Source organism: Melospiza georgiana, chromosome Z, assembly GCF_028018845.1.
Source record: "Melospiza georgiana isolate bMelGeo1 chromosome Z, bMelGeo1.pri, whole genome shotgun sequence".
NCBI lineage: Eukaryota > Metazoa > Chordata > Aves > Passeriformes > Passerellidae > Melospiza > Melospiza georgiana.
Window position 1 is genome coordinate 45,346,831 of NC_080465.1, and position 24,597 is coordinate 45,371,427.

The 24,597-nt window shown below is 39.4% G+C and overlaps 1 protein-coding gene across 1 annotated transcript in view; it reads left to right on the plus strand.

The window, feature by feature from the left end:
- The first annotated feature begins 1,012 nt into the window (after positions 1-1,012).
- LOC131096172 (interleukin-6 receptor subunit beta-like) overlaps positions 1,013-24,597 on the plus strand; it is a 30,981-nt gene continuing 7,396 nt past the window's right edge. The window contains exons 1-12 of the mRNA XM_058044454.1: positions 1,013-1,055; positions 1,317-1,367; positions 3,791-3,902; positions 7,162-7,328; positions 8,362-8,501; positions 13,684-13,825; positions 13,987-14,069; positions 15,111-15,321; positions 17,438-17,596; positions 18,645-18,767; positions 19,336-19,488; positions 22,230-22,373. Coding sequence (XP_057900437.1) covers positions 1,013-1,055; positions 1,317-1,367; positions 3,791-3,902; positions 7,162-7,328; positions 8,362-8,501; positions 13,684-13,825; positions 13,987-14,069; positions 15,111-15,321; positions 17,438-17,596; positions 18,645-18,767; positions 19,336-19,488; positions 22,230-22,373 — 1,528 coding nt within the window. The remainder of the gene's footprint in view (positions 1,056-1,316; positions 1,368-3,790; positions 3,903-7,161; positions 7,329-8,361; positions 8,502-13,683; positions 13,826-13,986; positions 14,070-15,110; positions 15,322-17,437; positions 17,597-18,644; positions 18,768-19,335; positions 19,489-22,229; positions 22,374-24,597) is intronic.

The following is a 24,597-nucleotide window of genomic DNA, read 5'->3' on the forward strand; positions in this document are numbered from 1 at the left end:
TTACGCTCAAGACCAATGAATTCGTGACAGGAAGCCCCCTGTAGCACTCAGAATTCCTTGATCACTTGCCTCTCATGACTGTGCCCTTCATAAAATCTGATAAGACATGGTTGTTGCATTAGTCACCTGCTCCTACTGCAGACCATGCTGAGAAGCATGCCCCTCTCTTAGGAAAGTGATTAATTTTAAACTGCTATTTTTTTCTATTCAATACTCAACCTGAAATTTACCATGGTTGCCAAGATAAGTTAATAATTTGCCTATCTCCAGGTAAGTCTGGATCCAATCTCTGATAGCAGCTGTCTAAGCCCAGAAGGGAAATTTTCCACAGTAGAAAAATTTTCTGAGAATTTCCCTTTGCTGCTGTAAGAGTAACAGCTGTTGTGTCTCTGCTGGCTTCAGTGTTCTCAACATTCTCTGAATTAATGGTGTGGAGCAAACATCTGATTTACAGCTATGGTGACTTTTGTCTGTATTAGGGCCCTGGTGTAGGTACCAGCAATGTAGATACAGCATCTTTGAGGTAGGGAAATTACATTAAAAGATAAGAGAAGTCAGAAAGTGAAGACAAGCTGAGGTCTTCTGCTGCTATTATTTCTACAGTATGTAAGAATTCATATTCGACTCAGTCAAACACCTTGACTTCCTTTTTACTGATAGGAATATCTCTAATTTGCAGACAGTTGGTGTTTTCAAAGAGTTAGAAGTACCTAAGCTTAATTCAGTTTGCTTTGCTGATACTGCAGACACCATCAAGAATCTCGCTGTGAGTGCTTACAAAAACCAGGGTGGAGAGTTCCTGTCTCCCAGAAGGATTTTTAGGCTCTTGTAAGTATAATTAATAACACAGTACTCAAGTGTTCTTCCCATTGTCATCGATAAACTTGCTACTTGTATTTTGCCTGTAGCAGGATAGGTGTTAGAATGAATAGGAAGTTTGAAAAGGAAGTGTGAAAATAGACTAAAGACAGCGTAATGTTGATAGTAATCATTATGCTTCTTTACAGAGAAGATGAAGAACTCTCTGCTGGCAGCTATCTTTTTACTTGTTAGAGGTGAGTTTTCATATACCATACAGCTTACTGCCACTTATGAACCGTAAAAATCCTTAATGCTACTCAAGGATGAGGATATACGAACAAAATCATGACCAAATTAAATTCTGTGAGTGGGAGAAGCAACCACCTCCAACATTTTTCCTATTTCTTTTGCGGTTGTCTTGACCAACTGTTTTTTTTTTTTCTTTTTCTTTTTCTTTTTCTTTTTCTTTTTCTTTTTTCATTCTTCCCCCCGCCACCTGCTCCTTGCGCTCCCAGGCTCCTGCCGCTGCTCCGCCCGGGACTCTCCGTTCTGCCGGCAGCTGCCAGGTGGGTGGAACGCCGCGGGCGCTCGGGAGCGGCGCCGCTGGGAGCATTCCCGCCCGTGCCAGGGAAAGCCCGGGCGCAGCAGCGCGGGCAGACGCGTCTGTGAGCGCAGGGCCAGCCCGCAGGCTGTGGGCGAAAGCCCAGCCCGAGCATCGCAGATAGCCGCCGTTCCGAAGTACCACGGGTCCTCTAATGTTTGTGTGTGATGGATATCTCTGCTTTCCATTTAACTGGGGAATTACTGATGATGGCGGGAAGGAACAGTACAGCACATTTTGACAGAGAGTATTGCGGAGCAGTGGGTGGTCATCTGATGTACTTTGTGCTGGATTTATTGTGGGCAGGAACATCCTACTTGCTAACAGACCCAGCAGAGATGACAGGTTCCTGAGTACACAGTGACACTGGGCAAGACATCTGCAGGAGGACTATGTTCTTCTGAAATTAGCCTTGGATAATTTTCCAGTCCTTGCAATTAACTTGCCAGATTAAGCTGTACTAAATCATTAGGGAGAAAACCAGATGCTCAGGAAGAAAAAACAGAAAGTTCTAGAGTGAAAAAAATTAAAGGTAGGTGGTTTGGCATTTGTTTGTTGGTTTGAGGTTTTTTTAAGTGGAGAAACTAAACTGCATTTTCTTTAGAGCAAAGAAATTTTTTTCTTTCTTTGCATAGCTCTTGGAGCACAGTCATGATACATCTCTGGTACTATGCTGGATCTGGGAAGAATTAATAATATACCTATTAAGGTGGAGCATTACAGTGGAACAAAGAAAGCACTAGAATAAAAATTAATGTGCATGTGCATAATATTCACAAACAGGAAAAGTGAAAATAAAAGTGTACATTCATTATATCATCTGGACAAAGCAATGTAGAACTTCTGTATATTGGTAGTAGGAGGATGCTTTGGAGTGTTAGCCAAGCTAATACACTGTTTCCACACACGAAATCTACTGTTTTTCCTTTGTCTGCTTTAGTACCATAATCTCGTGGAGAAAGACATGGGCGATTTTGCAAAACTTAGAGCATGAGGAACAACCACTGCTCCTGCGTAAGCAGAGACAGGTCTGCAATGTGGTAGACACCATGATGTGGATCTGAGTTAATAGAACTCTTATTTCAAATAGCGTCAGGAGCAGAATGTTACCAATGTATTGACATGAAGTATTACAGCAATTCCAAAAAGATTTTGTTTTAGGAGTTTCTTCAAAACAACAATAAACGCCAAGTAATTTTAAGGTTTAATTCAGAGTACAACGGGAGAAGAATGTGAGAGCTGTTGCTGTTTCCCCTGCTGTTGACAGACACTATGTTCATGGGTGAGGAGGCCAAGATGTGCTTTGGTGGCCAGACTAGAAAAGCAAAGAATTCTGTAATGTTTCACATTGCTATGAAAATAAGGAAGATGTGATCTCCACCTTCCTGAAAGGCACCTCTAACACACCTGAGCTGATGCAGCAAAGTTTATTAGAAGAGCATTATTCATTTAGTATGAGAAGTGTCATAAGGTGAGGGTATTAAAGTCAGCACTATACTCATTTGACTCACTTCTTTTTCCAAAACACCTTTTAACTTCAATATGCATTTGTCATCTCAATGATTAAAAGAATGCCAAGAATACTTTGTAACTCAGGTTGCAGGAAGAAATGAGGAAAAGAGAACTGACCTTTTAACTCACAACCTAGGTTGTGAGATACCGTAACTATGCTACAACACCAGCTCCAGACATATTCATATTTACTTATCACATAGCAAAACAATTTTTATTCAAGATTGATAGGCCTATTGGCAACTTGTTAGACCTAACAGGTAGGAAGGACATGTGGCTCTACTCATCAGGAAAAAATTACCTTAAACATCCCATTCCTGTTGAGGTTACTTTTCTCAACAACAACAACAACAACAAAATCTGAGTCCTTTTCCAAGGACTTTGAGACACCATGACTGATTCTGCTGAATTAATAGTTCAGACAGTAAGACACAGAGCAAAAGAAGAACAGCAGTCATATTTTGTCATTAGCATTTTTGTTAAGAGATTTTTGAAATACTGACATAAATTTAATTGCTAAAGACAAAAATTTAGTTCCTTTAATAATGCCATCAGTGCTTATTTTCACATCAACTGAAAAAGGGGTATGTTCAGTTGCAAAAAAAATCCCCATATAAAAAATTTATAACAGGCAATTTTATACATAAACTTTTGCTCCTTCTGTTTTACAATGCTGGCAAGTAATATTGTTTTTATCCAGCAACAGTGTGTAGTTCTGAATGTCAGATAGAGATTGATGGTTTTGAAGCAATTCTGGGGTCTAGTCAACTAACTCTAGCCTGGTTTGTATTTGGTTTCATTACTCATAGTTCCTTTGAGTCAGTTAATGGTTGCCTGTGATGGATCTTTTCCAGTGCACATGTTTTCATCTTTCAGATTGGGACAATGAATTGGTGTGTTACAAAGAGTTAAGTGAGGATCTAACCTGCACCTGGCTGCCAGTACCTAGTGCTGCAAATACAGTTAATTATACTGTATACCTAAAATGGTAAGTCTGAAAAGTTATCTCAGAAAACCAAAAGCTCTTATTGTTGTTAGATGTGGTTCCCATTTGCCAGAGATTTGTTCCAGTGTATTTCATCACTTTAGAGGTTGTTACACAAGGCTAGTCAATACCATTCATCATTACTCATCAATACCTATTGATTTGTAAGGGCTTCGTAAAAGAGTGGTAGGTAGATTCTGGCTAGACCTCACAAAAACTGTTCTATTCCTCCCCTCCTCAGCCCAACAGGGCAGAGAAAATATGATAAAGGATCATGGGCTGAGATAAGAACAGGAAGAGATCTCAGCAATTACTGTCATGGGCAAAACAGACCTGACCTGGGAAAATGAATTAAATTTATTAACATTCAAATCAAAGTAGAGTAATGAGAAATATAGCTTATAGCTAGAACTTGGAACACCCTCCCCTTCTCTGCTTCCCCCCCCCCCCCCCCCCCCCACATTCTTTTCTTCTTACTGGACTTAATTGAATTTTCTGCCTCCTCCACTCCAGCATTGTGGGGGGATGGGAAATGGGACTGTGGACAGTCCATCACACGTTGTGTCCGTCACTTCTTTTCTCTTCTGACTCTTCCTCTGGAGCAGCATGGGAATCCTCCCTCAGGAGACATGAACTCCCACAGTCCATCATTAACTCCTCCAACACGAGTGCTTCCCATGGGGCTGCATTTCTGCATTAACTGCTCCAGTGAAGGTTCCTTCCATGGGGTGCCAGCCCTTCAAGAGCAGCCTGCTCCAAAGCAGCTCCCTCCCTCATGGGTTCACAAGCCCTGCAAACCTGCTGCAGTGTGGGCTGCTCTCTGCTGCTCCCACTTGCCCTCATTCCTCTCTGCCAGCTGCTGTTGTGCAGCTGTTTTTTCCCTCTTTTAAATGCGTTATCCCAGAGGCACTACCACCATGGATGATGGGCTCAGTCTTGGCCAGCAGCAGCTCTGTCCTGAAGTCAGCTAGAACTGGCTTAATTATTCATGGGAAAGGCTTATTGCAGCTACTCATGGAGGCCACCTCTGTAGCAATCTGCTCCCCTGCTCCCAAAACCTTGTCATGCAAACCCAATACAAAGTCATTATACATCTTACCATGCCTCCAACACACTCTTTAAATCATTATTGCCAAAGATCAGCTTACTTAATTACCTTTATTTGCAGCTATTGACTTTTACTGACTGTTCAACATAGTGGTATTTCAGGTAAAAAAAAATAAAACAAAATATTTAAACATAAACACACACTAAACTTTTATTTTATGTATTACATATTTTGATATACCATGTACCCAAGGAGATATCAGATGTAGCATACTTTCTGGTGATTCTGAATTATCAAGTAGTTGTTTAACAGATGGAATGAACTTGTAGGGTTAATTTTGAACTGATTATCTCAAATACAGTATCTTCAGTTGCAGCTGCATTACAAAACTGAATTTCCTCATTTTATATCTAGTTATTTGGAATCTCCCATGAGATTAGGGGCATGTTCAGAAGTAGAAATGTGAGATCAGAAGACATGATCTTTGCCATGAGACCATATCATGGGGTACATGGAGTACAACACTGTATGCCATAGGCAAATTCTGATATTCATTGCTGATTGTTTGGCCACATAACCACCCCTTGTCATTCAAAATGAGCTGTGGTTAGAAACATCTCCTAAAGCTAAGAAAATGTCACCACACTGGGAAATTCCCCAGAATGATCATCTTCACATTGCACAGGAGCAAAGCAGTCACCTCAAGGCTGAGATTACTCCCCCCATCACCTTCGATATTTTCTCACTGGAGGTAGCTGCAGGCACCAATTTGCAATAAGCCCCTAATTCTACTGCATGGCTGTCTTGCCTCTTGTAACTTCAAGGAATACCGAATGTTTGGAAGGACAGAAACATTTATGAAAAGCTCTTTTTCTGAAGAGATGTTATCAGTTGAAATATTTTTACGCTACTTGCTCTCAAAGTCATAAGCCAAAACCAGACTGTGCTGTTCCCAGACTGCAGGGTTGATGTCATGAACAGACAAGGCAGATAAAATAATGAAAGAATATGTCAGTGGGCGAAGAGGGAGACAATTCCCTGGCAGAGGTGGTGATGTTTCCAAGTCAGAGTCAGGACTTTAACCTCAGTCTCCTAAGTTTCCACCCGGTGGTATTGAAGACAAACTTACTATCTCCTCCTCTATTGGTTTAAAAGGAAAGAAAAAAACCCCACATGTAAAAGGCTTTTACTTTGCCCAGAAGAGGGTATCACCTCTTCCTGCATGTAACATCAGTTTGACGCTGCAATAGTTCCTTGTCCTTACTCCTTGTGATTAAGTTGTCAGGAAGAAAAAGATTAAAGATAAACACTCCCACAGAAAAGTTCCAACCAAGAATTCAAAATCATGCTTTGAAATTTTAATGGCTGATTCACAGCTAGCTTGAAGCAGAAGACAGGAAAACCTTCAAGTAGTTTTTCTCAGGTACTAAATATTGAATCATGATGTGTGTAATTTAATACTTGAAATGCATAGCTAGGCAATTAGTATGCTAGTCCCTCTCTTTAAGAACACTGAACTTGCACAATTTCAACCTTGGAAAAATCTTCCCTGTGTGTGGCAGAGACTAAATGAGAGAGACAAGAAAAATGTAGGCAGCAAAATTGTATGCAAGGCATTAAAACTCTTGGACTTCCTGTGCTGTGTATGTTAGGTGTACCAGGAGGAATCTACAGGGCTGAGGACTCAGCGGACATTTAGATACCTCCATCAAACTCTGACAATTTGCAGGAACAGAAGTCAGAAGACAGGCACATAACTCATAAGAAGCTTTTCATAACTTTATGGCAATTTATATTCATGTAACTGGGAAATTTTGCTGTTCAAAAGGAATTTGAGTTTCCCTTTTATGAGGTGAGGCTTTACGAAGTCATTTCTAACCTAATTTTATACCTTCAAAATGCTCTCTATAACCCACTGTAAGTACAAAAGAAGGTCATACAGATCTGGTTGTATCATGCTATGCCTTAAAAGATTAAGGAATTCAACGGTTCTCCACCACACAAGGATTTGCACATTTGAATTCGCTAGGGTTACTGAGGTGCATGAATTAATCTTGCTGTTTCAAGCTGCTCAATGTGAACCTTTGAGATTTCCAGATACATAGAAGTATCTGGAAAGCTATCAATCACTATAATTTTGCTTTCTTGGGCATGGAGGAAAAAATAACTGTAATCCAATAAAATGTTTTTCATTGTGCTTCCTTTTCTCTGAAGGAACAAAATACGAAAACTTTTTCAGCGAAACACATCATCACCTTCCATCACAATAGAACGAAAGAATCTCTACATTGAGAGATTTGCAACCATTTGGATAGCAGTGAATTATGACAATGACACCTGTGCCAAAGGAAAGAACATCTCAGTTTTACCAAGCAAAGCAGGTACAGTGTCTTCACAAGTTGTGTTACTGCAGTGCCCAGCTAAAGCTGTATTCTGTAAAGATTATTTCCAAAATTTCAGCTCCCAAAACACTCCTGTTATTTTTACTGACTCAGAGAGCTAAGATGCAGTTTGACTTCCTTGAATTAAGTTAGTAACAGAAGCCTATGATGTTTTAATGGAGAAGGGTTTTACTTTAAATATTTTGCTGGAATATTTAATATCCATATACAGAAAAATATATAGTAGTATTTGTGTACTATACTTAACCAACTTTCTATGTTCTCCTTGATGGTTTTCTGGATTTCTTTGTATTGGTTTACAAAGAGCAGATTGACTCAACACTGTGTACCTAAGGAATCCTTGATATAGGGCATTAGAATTTTGAGAAACCTTTTCAAAATTCAACTCTTTTCTAAGGCCTCTTATCTATTACACAATGTTAAAAGAAAGATATGATAAAAACCAGCCCTATTTATTAGGCCCTTTAAATGTTTATTTAAAGATTCCCTACCTATCTGGTCACTGAACTGATGTTAAGAGCTTCTCAAAACTTCGCATGCTCAGACTAATCATGGTCCAAGAAAAACCAGTGCTTCTCTGCTGGGAGTTACTACCAGTACAACCCAAATTATCAATAGTGTAACCTTTACTGAAGACTTTTGGACACATTGTGTTTATTTGCGCTTACTGAAATTTGAAGATATTCTGGATATTTTTTATACAACTCATGATTACAGGTACTCTTGACATTTTGATTTTGCCTTTCAGCCTCACTCAGAATAGTTACTCCTTAGAAAAAGAGTGTTCTTGAAATCAGTAGAAGCATTCACAAAAGAAAGGCAAGAGGAACAATTGCATTTTGTTGATGTCATAGAGATTTAGTAATTCATTTCCATGGTGTTTTGAAGTCTCACAGCATTCACTATTGTGTGCCAAGTCTTTTAACTTTTATAGACCACACTCAACAGATGTAATTACCAAAGCTTTCCTGCTTCTCTTGTGTTTTAAACAACTGTATCTCCCCCATTTTAGGAAAGTGCTTGTCACCATCTAACATAAATGCTTATCAGATCACAAACCAATTGATAATGAAGTGGGACCTGCCCACAGCTCATACACCATATGAGCTGAGATACAGAGAGGCACTCACAGAATCTGCTCCATGGACAGTGGTGAGTACTTCCAGATGACAATCTCATGAGAATGTAAGGTGCTCCAATATCAGGTCAGCTGCACATATTATATGCAGCACAAGGATTGCAAGGTGGCATAGCAAGGAGTCATTTTGTAGGCAGACCCCACTAAGGCACCTTCGTTTGATTCTAACAAATCATGAAATGTTTGGGAAAGAAGGAATAGTAGCTTTAACCAAAGTAAAATAGTATAGCATGTTATCTGGTTCATTAATCTACCAGTGAGACACTACAACTTCCAGTGATGCAAAAGCTGAATATCAGAAATGCCATGTAAACACAGACCCAAATCACACTTTCAGTGATTTACAATATTGCTCTTTTAGCTGGTATCATTACCTTTTCAAACAGATTAGAGATCAGGTTGCTTTGTTTTTTAAGGTAATAATTCATACTTTACATACTTTTAGTTAGTTTAAATATTCCAGATTTTCTTCTTTGAAAAGAAGTGAAATAATTTCCCTGTAATACGGCCATAGAATGGTTTGGGTTGGGAGGTTCCAACCAGCCCTGCCATGTGCACGGCCACACTCTAGTAGACCAGGATGCCCCTTGCAAACTGGCCTTGAACACTTCCAGAGACGGAACACCCACAACTTCCCTGTTCCAGTGCCTCACCACCCTCACAGTGAAGAACTTCGTCCTAATACCTAATCGAGACCTACTCTCTTTCTGTCTACACCCATTGCCCCTTGTCTTGTCACTACATGCTTTTGTGAATAGTCTTGTCCCATCTTTCCTGGAAGTTCTCTTGAGGTACTGGAAGGCAACAATAACATTGCCACAAAGTCTTCTCTTTTCTAGACTGAACAATCCCAATTCTCTCAGCCTTTCCTCACAGGAGAGGTACTCCATCCCACTGATTTGGTGGCCCTCCCCTGAATTCATTCCAACAGGTCCATGTCCTGCCTGTGCTGGGGACCCTGTCCCTGAAAATTGGGAAATAAACTCTCCATCATATCTGTTAGACTTGGAAGCCAACATTATTTCATTAGCAGTGCTGAATGCATGGCTAATTCTCTTCAAAGCATACATGCCCAGTAACCTCAGAGACCAGGTTATATTCCTAAAACTATTGTATTTTCATGTTTCCTGAAAACATGCATTTATGCTGATTATTTCCATTTGTTTGGATGTGGTTCCAGATCTTCTGACGCATCTTTTCTCCTTGGGATTATCTCAAATATGCCATCAGGTCATAATGTACTTCTCTTATGATTCTTTGCTCTGATAAACAATTCTTGTTATCAAAACTGAGATATTAGTTAGTACATATTAAATCACTGATAGAAGTAAACAAGAAAGAATTAACTGGAACAAGTTTATTAGTCACAGATGTAGGGAGCTAGCACAAGGCCACATTAATCTCTGGTATTTGTACTAAGCACTGTCTGTACAAAATTAAGCACTAACAATAAATATAGAGGTCATGCTCTATTGTGCTAAATTTAAAAGAATTTCCAGCACCGTCCTCCACTGCTGCATAGATGTCATCTTACAGGGCTGTTCAGTAACAGCCCCAGAGCTGATGCAGCCCTGCAGGTGGGGTCTCAGCAGAGCAGAGCAGAGGGGCAGAATCCCCTCCCTGCCCTGCTGCCCACCCTGCTCTGGATGCAGCCCAGGACACGTGTGGCTCTCTGGGCTGGCAGTGCCCGTGGCTGGGGCATGTCCAGCCTCTCAGCCACCAGCACCCCCAATTCCTTCTGGGCAGGGCTGCTGGGATCTGCCCATCCCCATGCTGACCCTGGGTTGCTCTGACCCTGGTTCAGAGGTTCAGGTTGAGGTTCCTGTGGTCCACCGCTGGAGCCTGTCCAGGTCTTTCAGCATGGCATTCCACCCTGCAGGCACTGCTCAGCCTGGGGTCATCTGCAAATTCACAGAGGATGCGCTTGACACCTCTAAGTCATTACTGAAGATGCTAAATAACATTGATCACACCCACTATGGACCCCTGATGGACACTTCTTGTCACTGATGTCCACTGGAGTTCTGAACCGCTGTCCACTACCCTCTGGATGCAACCATGCAACCACTTCCCAGTCCACATCATGGTTTACCCACCAAATCCATCACTATCCTATTTGGAGAAAAGGATGTTGTGGGATACAAGATCAATTGCAGTTGCATTTTAGGACATGCACTATGGTACACTAACAGGCAGAACAAAACGAAAGGGAATACGCAGGAGGTGGAAAATGAGTCATAATTTCAATAATGTCTGCGTGCAGCAGCAATGGCTGCTTATCCTGCCCCTTCCCATCAGACAGGCATGTATGCATGATATGTATCACTAAGTCCCTGAAATGGTCTGTTTTACAAGCTCTGTTACTTTTATATGTGTTAATCAGGTTATAAATATGCATTTATCAAGGAAAATAAGAAAACTGTTTAAATAGCAACAGTCTCCACTTCTTGGGAAATTCTGCTCACCCAGGAGCCTCTTTGCTTCCTTTTCACTACAAAAATCTCCCTTGTTCTTCCTTTTGTCTCAGAAGACCGCTCCCATTTCTCTTGTAGCTGACTGCTGGTTCATTTAGCCACTTCAGAAGAGGTACTTTGAGAGGCCCATGAAAGAAATGTTTCATCTCAGTACAAAGAACATTCAGGTCTTGGAAAGGTCCCCTCGTTCATTTGTGTACAAGTCCTAGACCATCCTAGGGCAGCCAGTTACCCATGCAGAGCCCACCCAGCAGCACAATAGGCAGACAACCAGGTGCAGACAGTCTGGCACATGGCACATGGAAGAGCAGAAGGTTCAGAGCAGTACAAATGCATGTCCTGCATTTTTGGAGACAGGGAAGATGGAAGATTCACAGGAGTACTGTGGGGGACTAGTACAGACATGCACACTGGGTGACACAAATGAGTCAAGACTACAGGTCATGAACACTCATGATGTCCCAGGTTCCAGCTGATGCTATGGATTTAGGCTGTAATCTCTTCCTAATAATATAAACATAGGCTAAGCTCGAAGATTAGTAAATGAGTATGACCGCATACTGTATTTACAGGGAATGCCCCAACTAAGGCAGGAATAATGCATCTGACTCCACGTTCTCAGAAGGCTAAGTTATTACTTTACAATACTATGTTATATTAAAGAGACTACACTAAACTATACTAAAGAATATAGAGACAACACTTACTGAATGCTAAAAAGATAATAATGAAAAACTCTAGACTCTTTCCAGAGTTCCAACACAGCTTGGCACCAATTGGCCGAAGAGCCAAAACAACTCACCCCAGAATCAAATGAAACAATCACCTGTGGGTAAACAAACTCCAAACACATTCCACCCAGGAGAAGCAAATGAGATAATTATTGTTTTTCTTTCCTCTGAGGCTTCTCAGCTTCCCAGGAGAAAAATCCTGGGCAAAGGGATTTTTTCAGAGAATGTGAATGTCACAGCCATGCATGCATAGAGGATGTAAAAAGCTAGTGCTTATCAACAGTAGGATAAATGTACATGTAATGTAATTTAACATTTGGGTTTTAAATCCATTCCTCTTCCCTCTTGTTTGGAGTCTTTCTGTAATATTGTGGGTAGTGGGATTCTTTTGCAATTAGCAAAAAATTATATCAAGTTGTCATGGATAACATCATTTAAAAGTAATATCCTTCACTCATAAGAAAGTAGTTATGTTTATTGACATAAAACAGAAATCTAGCAAAGTTTGATAATAAATGTGAAAGGGGTTTAACAGAAGTAGACGGCAATGAGCACTTGATTACTTCACAGAGAACAGAGTCAGACAGAACTGTGAGGAAGACATTTTAATTGGGTCATGATAGTTTAAAAAGTTGCATTCTAAAATTATTCTCAGAGCCCCTGCAAGTCTAATTGCTTCTGGATTCAGACTTAGTCCCAGACCTGGTCAACAGTTTTTATCTAAAGGATTGTATGTGCACAATCAATCCTTTGTATCATTTAATTGAGATTTAAAATTTTCAGTGAATAATTTCCAATTCACTTATCAAGTATCTGGTGAGATGAATACTCTCTCATCCTTGAGGAGTAATCTTCAGAAGTTAAGATTACTGTCCTTACTCGAGAGATTCCATTGAATAGCCCATTGCTGTGCAGGAGAGCTCAACAGGCTGTGGGCTATCCACTATTTAAAGGGAAAGATGTGACACTTAAAGACATAAATGCATGCTCTCTTCAAATATTAGCTTCAACCAATGTTGACTTGAGTTGAATCTTAACCAGCACTATGAGTAGGTAGATGAACTGTTAAAATCAGTCTTTCATATTATCTTGTGTTTCATGTTGTTATCTGTCTGCTCTGAATCGACCTTGAGTCAGATGCTGGTCAAGACACATCTAATATGACTGCTGATAGTGGTTATCACTTAATCAGGATTACAAGAAGTAAAGGTCAGGATGGAGGGGAAGTGGAGGAGAGGGAGGTGAGCACACTCCCACAGAAGTTAATTAATTAACTTATTAAAATATACAGTACTGCAGAAATTCAAAGAGAAGAGCTGCTCACCTTACAGCGGGGCTCTGTTGGTTTTGGGGAGCTTTAAGGAAGAGTTTAAGTGATAATAACAGTTTCCTATCATGTTTTCCCTTATTTTCTCTGTATTTTTCAGCTCAGGGTTTTCCTTAGACAGGGATGGTGTCTTTGTTTCAAGAAAAACTCAATTCCCTGAACAGTTACTGGGGCTCCAGTGCCATCATCAGTTGCAGAGGCAAATATTTTCTGCAGCACCAAGGCATACAGGCAGCCACACATTCACTCCAGTCATGCTGTTTAAGACAACAGCCATGTGGATCTATTCAGACACAATGACACTTTTAAAAATAAGGGCTTTTTTTTATTGTTTAGTTTTCCCTTGACTTCTTGTTCTTGAGGATGCTAACAAGGCTCGGAGTTAAATAAATTTTTATTTTTCAGTATATGTAATGTCTAATTGATTTTAAAAGTAATGTTTAGACCAGGTTACTTAGTGTCTTGAGTGAGCAGGAGAAGCTCATGAAAAAGAGGGTGTTGCCTTGAAAGAATGAAAATAGCTTGACTAAAATGTGCAATAATTCCTATTTGATGACAGGAACCTCTACTTTCAGTTGAATCAGAAGGCTGGTCTTAGGCTGAGAAGACAATTAATATAAGATAATGTTTTATTGTTGTTACATAAATGTTTTTTTTTTTTTAGGTACCTGTAGGAAGTAATGTTTCCAATGTCACCATTTCAAATTTAAATGCTATGTCTTCATACATAGTTCAGCTCAGATGCATAATCAAGGATGATCTCAACTGTGTTTGCATTTGGGGCAAGGAGATTTTGGTCCCTCACAGTAAGTGAAATATAGTTTCATCCTACTGGTTGTAAGTATGAATGTAAAGGCTTTTCCAAATTTCGTGTCATATGGAATAGGATATTCAGATACTCTTGAAAATATGAACATCAGAATTATTCATTTGAGTGCATATCTCCATCTTTTTCCATGTTTACCAGAACTCATGAACAAGCCAAGAATATCATATAATGTAACTACACAAGTCTCTCCAGGAAGAAGAAGTGTTCTCTTGAAGTGGGAGGTAAGATTCACTTCCAGTCTGAGTACTTTCTGTTATGTATATGCTATTCTTGCATTGCAGGGAAAAACAGACTTTCTCATTGTATCGAGTCTACACTTGATAGGCAAAAGGCATTGGATATTGTATACTTGCTGCAGAATCATTGCATCTGTATGCTGATGATTTACGAGCTAGAAACTAACAGGGAAAAATTATATCAATTTATATTCTTGAAAAATTACTAAAACTTCCCTTCTTTTCCAGGGAAAAAACCATGCTTTTATTTTAAGAGCTTCCATCTTCATCTGAAATTCCTCACAAGATACGTGTACCTGCCTTTTAAAATAGTAAATGTCTTCCTGTCTATCTTACTCCAAAAGTATCCAGTTATTTCATTCAGATAACCCAGCCTCACAGCTTCATGGTATCTACACACTATTAATTTTGTGCCAGAAATAACAAAATATTCACAGGCTTTCATGTATTAAGTTTCTGTCTATATTGCAGTAATTTCCATTTCTGTGCACACATTTTCCAGTCTCTTATTAAGATTTGTACAGTAAAATAATGAGTGAACCACCACCAAGAATTGCTACCAATGGATATTTAACACATTCCAAATTGGCAGCATAATTGCTAGCATTTGTCTTTAAAGATACTACATACCTAATCAAGCCCTAGAAGATGAGGATATTCAGAGGCATAAATCTAAATTAAACACCTCTCATTAACTTTCAAGTTCCTGAAAATGAGGGATATGTTCCACTGAAATGTAGAGAATGTTACAGCTGCTTCACTGCTGTTATTACTAATTGCATACACATAACTAGGGTCTCAATTAAGGAAAATTCTTAATCATGTACTTAACCCCTCTCAATTTAAGCATGCTCTTAATTTTAAGGAAAAGCTTTGCTTTATTGATTCCTAATGACTTAATTAAAACAGTATGATTTTATCCCCATCATTCAAGGCTACATTTTGTTTATAAAATTAAATTCCGCTTGATTTTCTGCACAGGACATAGCAGCATTTATAGAATAATAATGTTTTTCCTCTTGCTAGGTAGCACAAAGTGAGAATATCCTTGGATATTTTGTTAATGTGGAAAGAATACCCAACAGTTGCAGCCAACCACCAAATCACATCTCTCTCAAAGACAGAAAAATTCTTGTTAATGTCTCCATGGCTTACTACAGACTTAATATTTCTGCCTATAATGAAGCAGGAGAATCTCCACGAGCTATCTACATTGTCCCAGAATTCCCTGTAACAGGTATTTACGTTATTCACCATAGTGGTGGGGAAGTTTTATGACCAATCTCTAAGGATACGTTTTCAAGGACTTTGGGATAGGTGAAACTGTTCTCTTGAATATATATTAAGCTAATATTTTTACATACTAGGAGTCAGAATTGTTTCTTAAGATACTTCAGTAGAAGTTAACAGACTAGCAATTTAATATTCAATTTAGCACTTTTTTGTTGGTCAAGCTAGAGAAAATACCATGTGTTGGATCTACTTAGGAAAATGGTGGATTTTACTTGGAAAAATATATTATGGATTGTCCTCACTATCAAGTAGGTGCCAGTGGTTTAAAAAAGTTCACAGAACTATGTGCAAGTCTAAGTTCTTTAGCTAAATAACTATTAAGAGACCTGCTACTGTCCTTTATTTCAGTATTACTCTAACTGGCACATAGGAAAAGAATAGATAGAATGTACATGTCACATTGGGACGTACATGTCACATTCTAATGAAGATGTAAGCTTTTATGAGGCCTTAATAGACAGTCTTTTCATTTAAAGAATAAAACTTACTGTATAATGTCTTCCTTATAATATAAACTAATTTCATGTGTTACAGTCTTGAGGTGTATTTATTGCAGTATAAGAACCTCTCTTACAAAGTAAGATTTTTTTAAATTCAGCTATAGCATTCACAATAAAGAAGTGTGCAAGTACCCTTATTGATCTTCTGATAGCTGCAAATGATTGCTTATCCAGAATTTTCTAACACTCTCCTCATGCTGTTCTCCTTTTCCTTGCAAAGAGGTAACAACTTGATTTTGCCCTTACATTTCAGTCCCTTAGCTCTCTTCTGATAAAATATATCCTACCAGTTTGAGCCTGACAATTAGTTGTCTAGTGAACCTCTGAGCCTGTATTTCATGGCACTCTCCAGATGCCTGTTCTGTTTGCATGTTAGTGCAGCTTCTCTGTATCTATCACTAATTCCTGAGAGGATACTTGCATTAAGTGCATTCTTAAGACAAATTCCTTCTCAGCATACACAACTTTTTGTCAGCTAGTACAGTAACTTTCTTTACAGAATGACAGAATCAACTATTTTGGAAAAGACCTCTGAAATCACTGAGTCCAACTTGTAACATTACCCTGTTGACTCTGCTATGGCACTAAAGTGACACATCATCCACTCTTTCCTTAAACATCTCCAGGGACAGTGACTCTACCACGACCCTGCACAGCCCATTCCAGTGCCCAAACTCTCTTTCTGTGAAGAAATTCCTTCTAATGTTGAGCCTATACCTCCCCCGGCACAGCTTAAGACTATGTCTCTTGTCCCATGGCTCATTGCTTGGGAGAAGAGATTGACCCTGCTGGATCCTCCTTTCAGACAGTTGTAGAGAGTCATAAGGTCGCCCCTGAGCCCCCTTTTCTCCAAGATAGACAATCCCAGCCATCTCAGACAGCCCTATCTCCGTCAGACAACCACAGCTCCCTCACAATTAATGAATTTCGCCTTTCTTGTATTCGTTTCCAGACAGGAGACAGAATGGAGAATGTTTATGTCTCTCACAAGGCCCACTTCTTACCTCAAAATGGCAGGTTGCCCTTTTCCCTCCTTAGTGTCAGTCAGAAGGTCCTTCCTGGTTTCGTAGCCTGTCTTTAAAAATGTCAACATCTTCAAGACCCTTTCAGAAAATTCAAAACATATGAAATATGAAATCATTTAGCTATGATCTATCATTAGCCCCTTCTCCTCCACCCCTGCTAAGGCAAGCCCTATCTCTGAGTTACTCCATGTGTAGCAGCTGCTAGTGGCTCACCGGAGGTTATTTAGCAGCACCTGACATCTTTCTCCTGAGCCTTGGAACAACCACTTAATTTCAAGCAATCAGAAATCAGGAAAACTCTTGTACAGCAATCCACACTGTAATTCCCAGCTACCACTGTAAAGTAGTAAATGCTAAGTTTCTTCTGTTGAAATACTATTGTAAACCTTACTGTGATAAGTGAGTAATTTGCTATGTTGCTATATTTGCTTTGTGAATAATCTTTAAAAAACAGAAAAAAAGGGAGAAAGAAAAAACAATAGGGGAGAAAACTGCTTTCCTGTTTATTGACCTTTAATTGTGTATTTGTTCACAGACTTGCCTGGTCAAATCCATGTCAAAAGCCAGGGAACAAATGCAGTTGTCACATGGACTCCAGAATACAAACCAAAATGTTTTGTGGTTGACTGGGGCACTAGTAAAGAGAATATGCATATGAAAATAATAACTACGGCTACTGGAAATTTCACATTAGGTAACAGCAACCACCACATCTCCTATGGAAGCACCCTTTCATTTCTTGGTTATTTTTGGTTGGGCAGAGTAGAATTTTTGTTCTGTTTTTAAGGGCAAACTGAAGATTCATCCAGATAAGTACTGCTCTTAATAATTGTCCAGTACTAAGTCATCAGTTAATGCCTAGCAACATTAAGGCAGATAAAAAGAAGTATTAATTAGTGTTCTTCTGGATACTGTTAGGCAAGAAATGCAGCTAAGCTACTGGTACAATGTCTCTCCTTGCCCACATTCCAGACAGACCTATACATTACTGGCTTTAAAAAAACCTTTCATCTTGTACCTAGGTAAGCTTATCTTTCAATATAAACTGCTCTGTTACAGACTCCCTAAGGTTAATTTCTGGTTTTATACCAGTGTCTATACTTGTCAAAGCCTAAATTCTCAACTCCAGTATTCTGCTTACCATGCTACACACGATGGGCGTCAGTCAGGGATTTCTATATGGAACAAACATTGAAAATGTTGATTGAAATCACGTAGGTAACTCTTGCAAAGGCTATTCAGCACTGTTTTTATGTGCAATGGAGAACATTTAGCTTTAGAGTTCTACAAAGTCTTCTAGAGAGCACTGTTTACCTTTGTCCTTCTGCAATATCAGTAGTGCCACATTACATCTGGGTTTTTTCTTTGGGTTTATGTATTCTAGCTGAGTGGGAAATACGTATCCCTGAAATAAGATAACTACAGCCATTTTAGTTCCTAATCTCTCCTTCAGCAGCTAAAGTCTCCTGTAGGGAGTCTATAAACACAGCTGTGATCTTCTAAAAGAAAACCCAAGTTTTGTCTGTTCTGGCTTTGAAATAGTTTACATAAAGCATCTAGAGGCACTGAAGAAGGATGTACATATTTTGTACTCAGTGGAAAGCGCTATACTCTTATGCTATGCTATGAGTCTCAGAAAGCAAGAAATATACAGAAAATCTATGAAGCTGTTGATTTTCTTCTTATTCTTTGTAATTTATAACTTTTCAGTAGACCTTGACATATCTTTATTTGTTTTCCAGACAATTTTCAGCCATATAAGTTGTACAAAATAATGGTACATGCATCTGATGCGTGTCAGTGTGAAAGTTTCATAAAACATGAAAAGACTTTTGGAGTGACTCACTTTTACTTCATTGAAGGAGGTATTCTTCCCCTTTGTGTAACCCACCCCTCCATATTTCTTCTTGTTTCCTATTTGTAGCAGTAAAAAAAGGACTACACAAGATTTCTTTTCCAGATGACTGAACAACTTTCTCCAGATAGCATTGCCTTTATTCTTAGCAGTCATGTCCTAGCAGTGAGCAACCTGAATGCTATTCCTTACTGACACATCCACAGAAATATTTTTATTATATGTGACATTATCAAAAATAACAGAAAGATGGTCTCAGACCCATGTGGCTCAAATACAATTTCAATCAGATTTTCCAATCCCAATTTCATAGTGTCTCATATTGCAAGTTGAAATGAAAGTTGTTGCTATTGGAGTAAAATATTCATAATGAGAGAGTCACAATTTCTACCTACTTTGGTATTGTTTAAGGTGAGAGGTTTTTACTATCTGGCACTTTGCCTTTCTCGTGCACCCTTTACATTGCATTTATAGCATCTAGAATTTGACAAGAACTCTCTTGGAAACAGCTGGGATTCAGTCTTCTATGTCCATTGCACAGGTATTGATGCAGAACTCAAATATCTGTTTTTTTCAAGTTCCTAGGACTGGTCCTGCTAATGTGACAATTCTGAATATCACAAAGCATTCTGCACTTGTGAAGTGGACTGAAATACCTGCAGAAGACCGTCTGGGCTTTCTCCAGGGATACAGGATCAGTTACACAGATTCCTCAAGGAAGAAGTCTCCAGGTAAGTCACCACTGCCAGAACAAAGCAGCAGCTCAGGGTCATGAAAGAAGAGCTTCATTCAGACCATGTATTCTACTGAGTTATTTATGATTTCTGCGCAAATTGAGTGCTCTGCTCTCAAAGGTCAGCTCATGGTTAGACTCTTAATGCTCTAGATGCTCCCATGAACACTTAGAATTTTCTAATTTTTATCTCAAATTAAATATTGCTATTTCCATGAAAATTAAATTTCTGAGACTACAACAGAATTCTCTAGGAGCACTTAAAGAAAGACACACATTTTCACTATTACAATTTAAGTCACAAACGAATATTATGTTATGTAAGCAAATTACTTATGTTTCACAGCACCTCATCCAAGCTTGATTCAGAGCCTTTCTATGAGATGCAAGACATTCCGTATTTCATTTTTTAACTCACTTAGCAGTTTGCATTTCTTATGTTTCTAAATACACCATTATAAATTTAATTTTGGAAACATTTTATTAAATTGGTAGTTTTTATTACTAAGTTTGGATAACCTTAGAGATCTTTTCCAACCTTAACAAACTACAAATGACGAAACTTATACAAATAGGTATAAATTAATAGCTGTGAATTCAGACCACTTGAGTTTTCAATTTTAAAAAATCCCCATATTTTTTTGATAAACATTTTCTTTCTGGTCTAGAGTGGAAAGTCTCTTTGCCATAAGTAATTATACATTAACTTTGTACGTACTGGCTTTCAAATAAAATTGAAGACATTCTAGGGAAGACAAATATCAAGTAAGACCTGACAAAGGGAGATAATAAAAGTTCTCTAATGCATGTTGACCTATGCCTTTAGAGAATCATAAAAGGTCTTCTGGAGATTCTATTTCGCTTCAAATACCTATCTGAATTCACAAGAGCAGGCAGAATGGGAACATCCAGGGCTGAACTTAATTTTTTTTTCTCTATCTTAACCAGTTAAGACAGCAGTGACATGGCATCCAAGAGCCATTTTTTCCAGGCAGGAAGTATAATTTTACTGGAGAATCTGGGGGAAGGAAGTCCATAGGCTGCAGCATCACATCCTCTTCTGTGAAGATTTTAAATCCACAGTGGCAAACTTGAGGAGTAATTTCTGTCCCAAAGGCATCCTTACAACATGGCAGTTTGTACATTATTCTGGCCAAGGGAAAAGTCACTGCACTATCAGAAAAGGCAGGTTTAGCTGAAAGCCCCACAAAGCAGGTAAAGCAGAAAGCACAGCCCTGTTTCTGTACTGAATGATGAGTAATAGCACTGGCATAAATCAAGCTAAACCACTACTAACAACTGGATTGAGAGTAAAGTATGTGAAGAGGGCTAGTCCTAATGTTAACTCCTACATTCAGCATAAGAACAACTGTTCAGCATGTTAGATGTATTTTCCTCTCATGAAGTATAAGCAGCCTTCTGTGTTCATCACCGGTGATGGTTTGACCCTGGCTGGATGCCAGAGCCACTGGAAGCCAGAGCCACTCTGGCTCTGCAGGTGGACAGGAGAGAGAAAATGTAACAAAACATTCACGGGTTGAGATAATGACTAGGAGAGATCACACATTACCACATGAGCAAAACAAACTTGACTTGGGGAAATTGATGGAATTTATTGCTGACGAAATTCAGAGTAGGATAACAATAAGTAAAACAAATCTTTAAAACACCTTTCTCCACCACTCCCTCCTTCCCATCTCCAGCTCTTCCCCACCAGGGAGACACAGAGAGAGTTACAGTCAGTTCATCACAGATTGTTTCTGCCATTGCTCAGGGAGAAGAGCCCTTCTCCTGCTCTGGCATGGATTGCCTCCCATGGTAGACAGCTCTCCCATTAACTTCTCCAGCATGAGTACAGCCCATTGGTTACCATTCTTCACTAACTGCTCCAGCATCCACGCTATTTACTTCCTACAGGATTAAGTCCTTCAGGCACACTCTGCTCCAGTGTGGGTCCCCCACAAGATCACGAGTCCTACCAGGAAACCTGTTCCAGCATGGGCTCCTCTCTCCATGGGTCTGGAGGTCCCTGTCAGGACCCTGCTGCAGCCCAGGCCTCCCACAGGGTCACAGCCTTGTCTCAGACATCCACCTGCTCTGGCCTGGGTCCCCTCCAGGGGCTGCACATGGATCTCTGCATCCCCTGGGGCCTCCGTGGCTGCAGGGCCACAGCTGCCTCACCACGGTCCCACCACGGCTGCAGGGGAACCTCAGCTCTGGTGCCTGGAGCACCCCCTGCCCCTCCTTCACCAGCCTTGGTGTCTGCAGGGCTGTGCCTCTCACATATTGTCACTCTGCTCTTCTCTGGCTGCAATTACATTTGCAGAGTAACTTTTTTTTCCTTCTTAGATCTGTTATCCCAGAGCCATTTCTAATGGGCTCAGCCAGGGGCACCTCCATCCTGGGCCAGCTGGGATTGGCTCTGCTGGACATGGGAAGCTTCTGGCAACTTCTCACAGAAGCCACTCCTGCAGCACCCCTGCCACCAAAACTTGGCCATACAAACCCAATACAGCCTTGGAGTGTCAAAAGCTCATGCTTTTAACCGCTGGATTTAAAATGTACATAAATATTTTGGGGAAAAATGTATCCATCCAAAGAGCATCTGTACAGTCTGGTTTGCTCCAGATGAGGATCAGGGTACTGAAATTTTGCTGTTTGCCCAGTCAGCCGCACTGATACCTGCTCAGCCATGGGAGCTCATCTAATCATCTCCTCCTAAAACCTTTTGTGTTGCAGCTGTTACTCTCGACACTTCTATCACAAGTTACCATCTCACCGGACTGAAGGAAAAGACCACCTATCGTGTGCAGATTTCAGGATTCACTAGTGCTGGAGAAGGACCTCAGACTCTTTCACAGCCTTTCAGCACTCCAAAATATGGTACTGTGGAACCCCTATGCATCTTTATTATCCAGCATGAATCTTTGCTTTATGTCCTCTCAATAATAAACCTCACAAGGTTTTTATTAGTCAATCCTCAGTTACTGAGAACAAACACAAAAAATTGGTCCTCTGCAAGATGTAAACTTTGTATCACAGAACAAAGTATTTAATTATCTGTATATTACCTGTATTTTATTACCTAATATACAGGGAACTTAGCTAGGGTTCTTCATCTCTGAAACTTTTTCTGACCTTTTTGTCCTAACTATGTGCAATATATTTATTTATTGACAATTACTCTTTAGATTTCACCAGATGAAATTTCTGCCTGTGACTAGTAATGTTCAATCATCTGCTTTTGGCAAAATCCTGAGCAGTCATGTAAAATTGGCTTCCTGAGGCATTAACTGCAAAAATAAAAGATTAAGTACCTTTCAATTGCTCCTAGTGTGGGTGAACACTAACTAAAATACCTTTTGCTTTCTGATAATTTAAGTACATTCTAAGTAACAAGTCCTTTAGGTCACTGACAAAAGTTTACTTTTCTCAGAAGTGCCTGGATAGGCTAAGACCAATACAGTAACATTTAAAAAGTCTAAAAATCTTCAAATCATATAAGGTTGGCTAAACTTAGTCTTTCAAACATTTTTAACACCTTCTCAGTTAAACTAAAACTAATGCTGCAACAGACTTTTTTTGTTTGACCACAGCTTCCCTTAATGGAGATTTCTAAATAGAAAAATAAAAGAACATGCTAAGATGGTATCAGGAACCTGTGATATTCAGAAACAGAAGTATGCAAATGGTTTCTCCCCAGAGTAGACTTTTGTGTTAAGTGAAAGAGATATAAAACCATACAAATAAATAGTCAAAAATGTAAAGAGATAAAAAGAAAGAAATTTAAAATCTTCCTTGAAATCAACAGGATTTGCACCCCTCCTCCCCCACTGAAAACTTCCTCCTGTCAACACAAAACATTAAAGCCTCTCCCTAGAGCTTTCTTCAAGACTCTATTTCATTCATCCTACCAAGTATGTATTTGAAAAGTATTCAATTTTTCAGTGAAGTAACAAAAATGCAGAGTGAAATTAACACATTTTTTAAAAAATCAAGTAATTACACTGAATTTAAATATTACATTTACTATTTTTGCTCTTCCCAAACATTTCACAGGTTTAATCCATTAGAAGTATCTAAGGTTTCTTTGCTATAGAGAACAAATTTCAGCAACAGAGCAATTTGCAGTTTTCCAAATTAGTTTTGAATGTTAGGTAGCTGTTTGGTAAAAAAAAAACTACTATTGTTGGGGGATGGGTAGGAAAAGAAAGAGCAAGGGTTTTTTTTTTTTTTTGCAAGTATGGTTTGTCAATATCAGTAACACAATCATGAACTGGCCACACTATACAAGCACTATTTTTAAACTTTTGATGTCTCCTATAACGAAGGAGACATCAAAAATCTATGAGAAAGACATCTACACTGACTTCCTCTTAACATCACAGTCAGCTTTGGTTCTTGTGTTAGCCTGAGCATTTTATCAACATTCATTAACCTCTCAAACACTTTCTCCTCTGTAGGTAGGTGGGATCTTGATAGAAAATATCTCAAGCAAGTATTAAGAGGCAATAAGAGACATAGGTTTGCTTCAAGGCTTGACAAATGACTGATTACAGATAAAGTGGCCTTAATGATCTTAAAAGTTAAAGCACGGACACTATCTAAATACACAAGCTGTGTTATTGCTATCAGGACCAGGCATGATCTCTCAAAACAACCCTAAAACAAAATAAAGCCCAATCAAATAAAAAACCCACAAACAAACAAACAAACAAGCAAAATCCCCAGAAAACAAAAACGAAAACCAACCAACCAAAAAAAACCCCAAACTTTTTCGATTTCAGGATTTACTACCAGTAAATCCTGAAATCGATAAAAAGCTACTTTCATTTAAATAGTTTCTTATAATGTCAGATGTGCATGAGGGTCCTGACCTATTAAACAAGTTAGAGCTCACATAACAGCTTGGGGAGGAAATAAACCACTTGGCAGGATGGAGATGGACAAAGAACCATCTGAAATTCAGCAAGGGCAAGTGCAGGGTCCTGCAGCTGGGGAGGAACAACCCCAGCACAGCACAGGCTGGGGCTGCCCTGCTGGGGAGCAGCTCTGTGGAGAAGGACCTGGGGGTCCTGGTGGACAAGAAGCTCTCCATGAGCCAGCA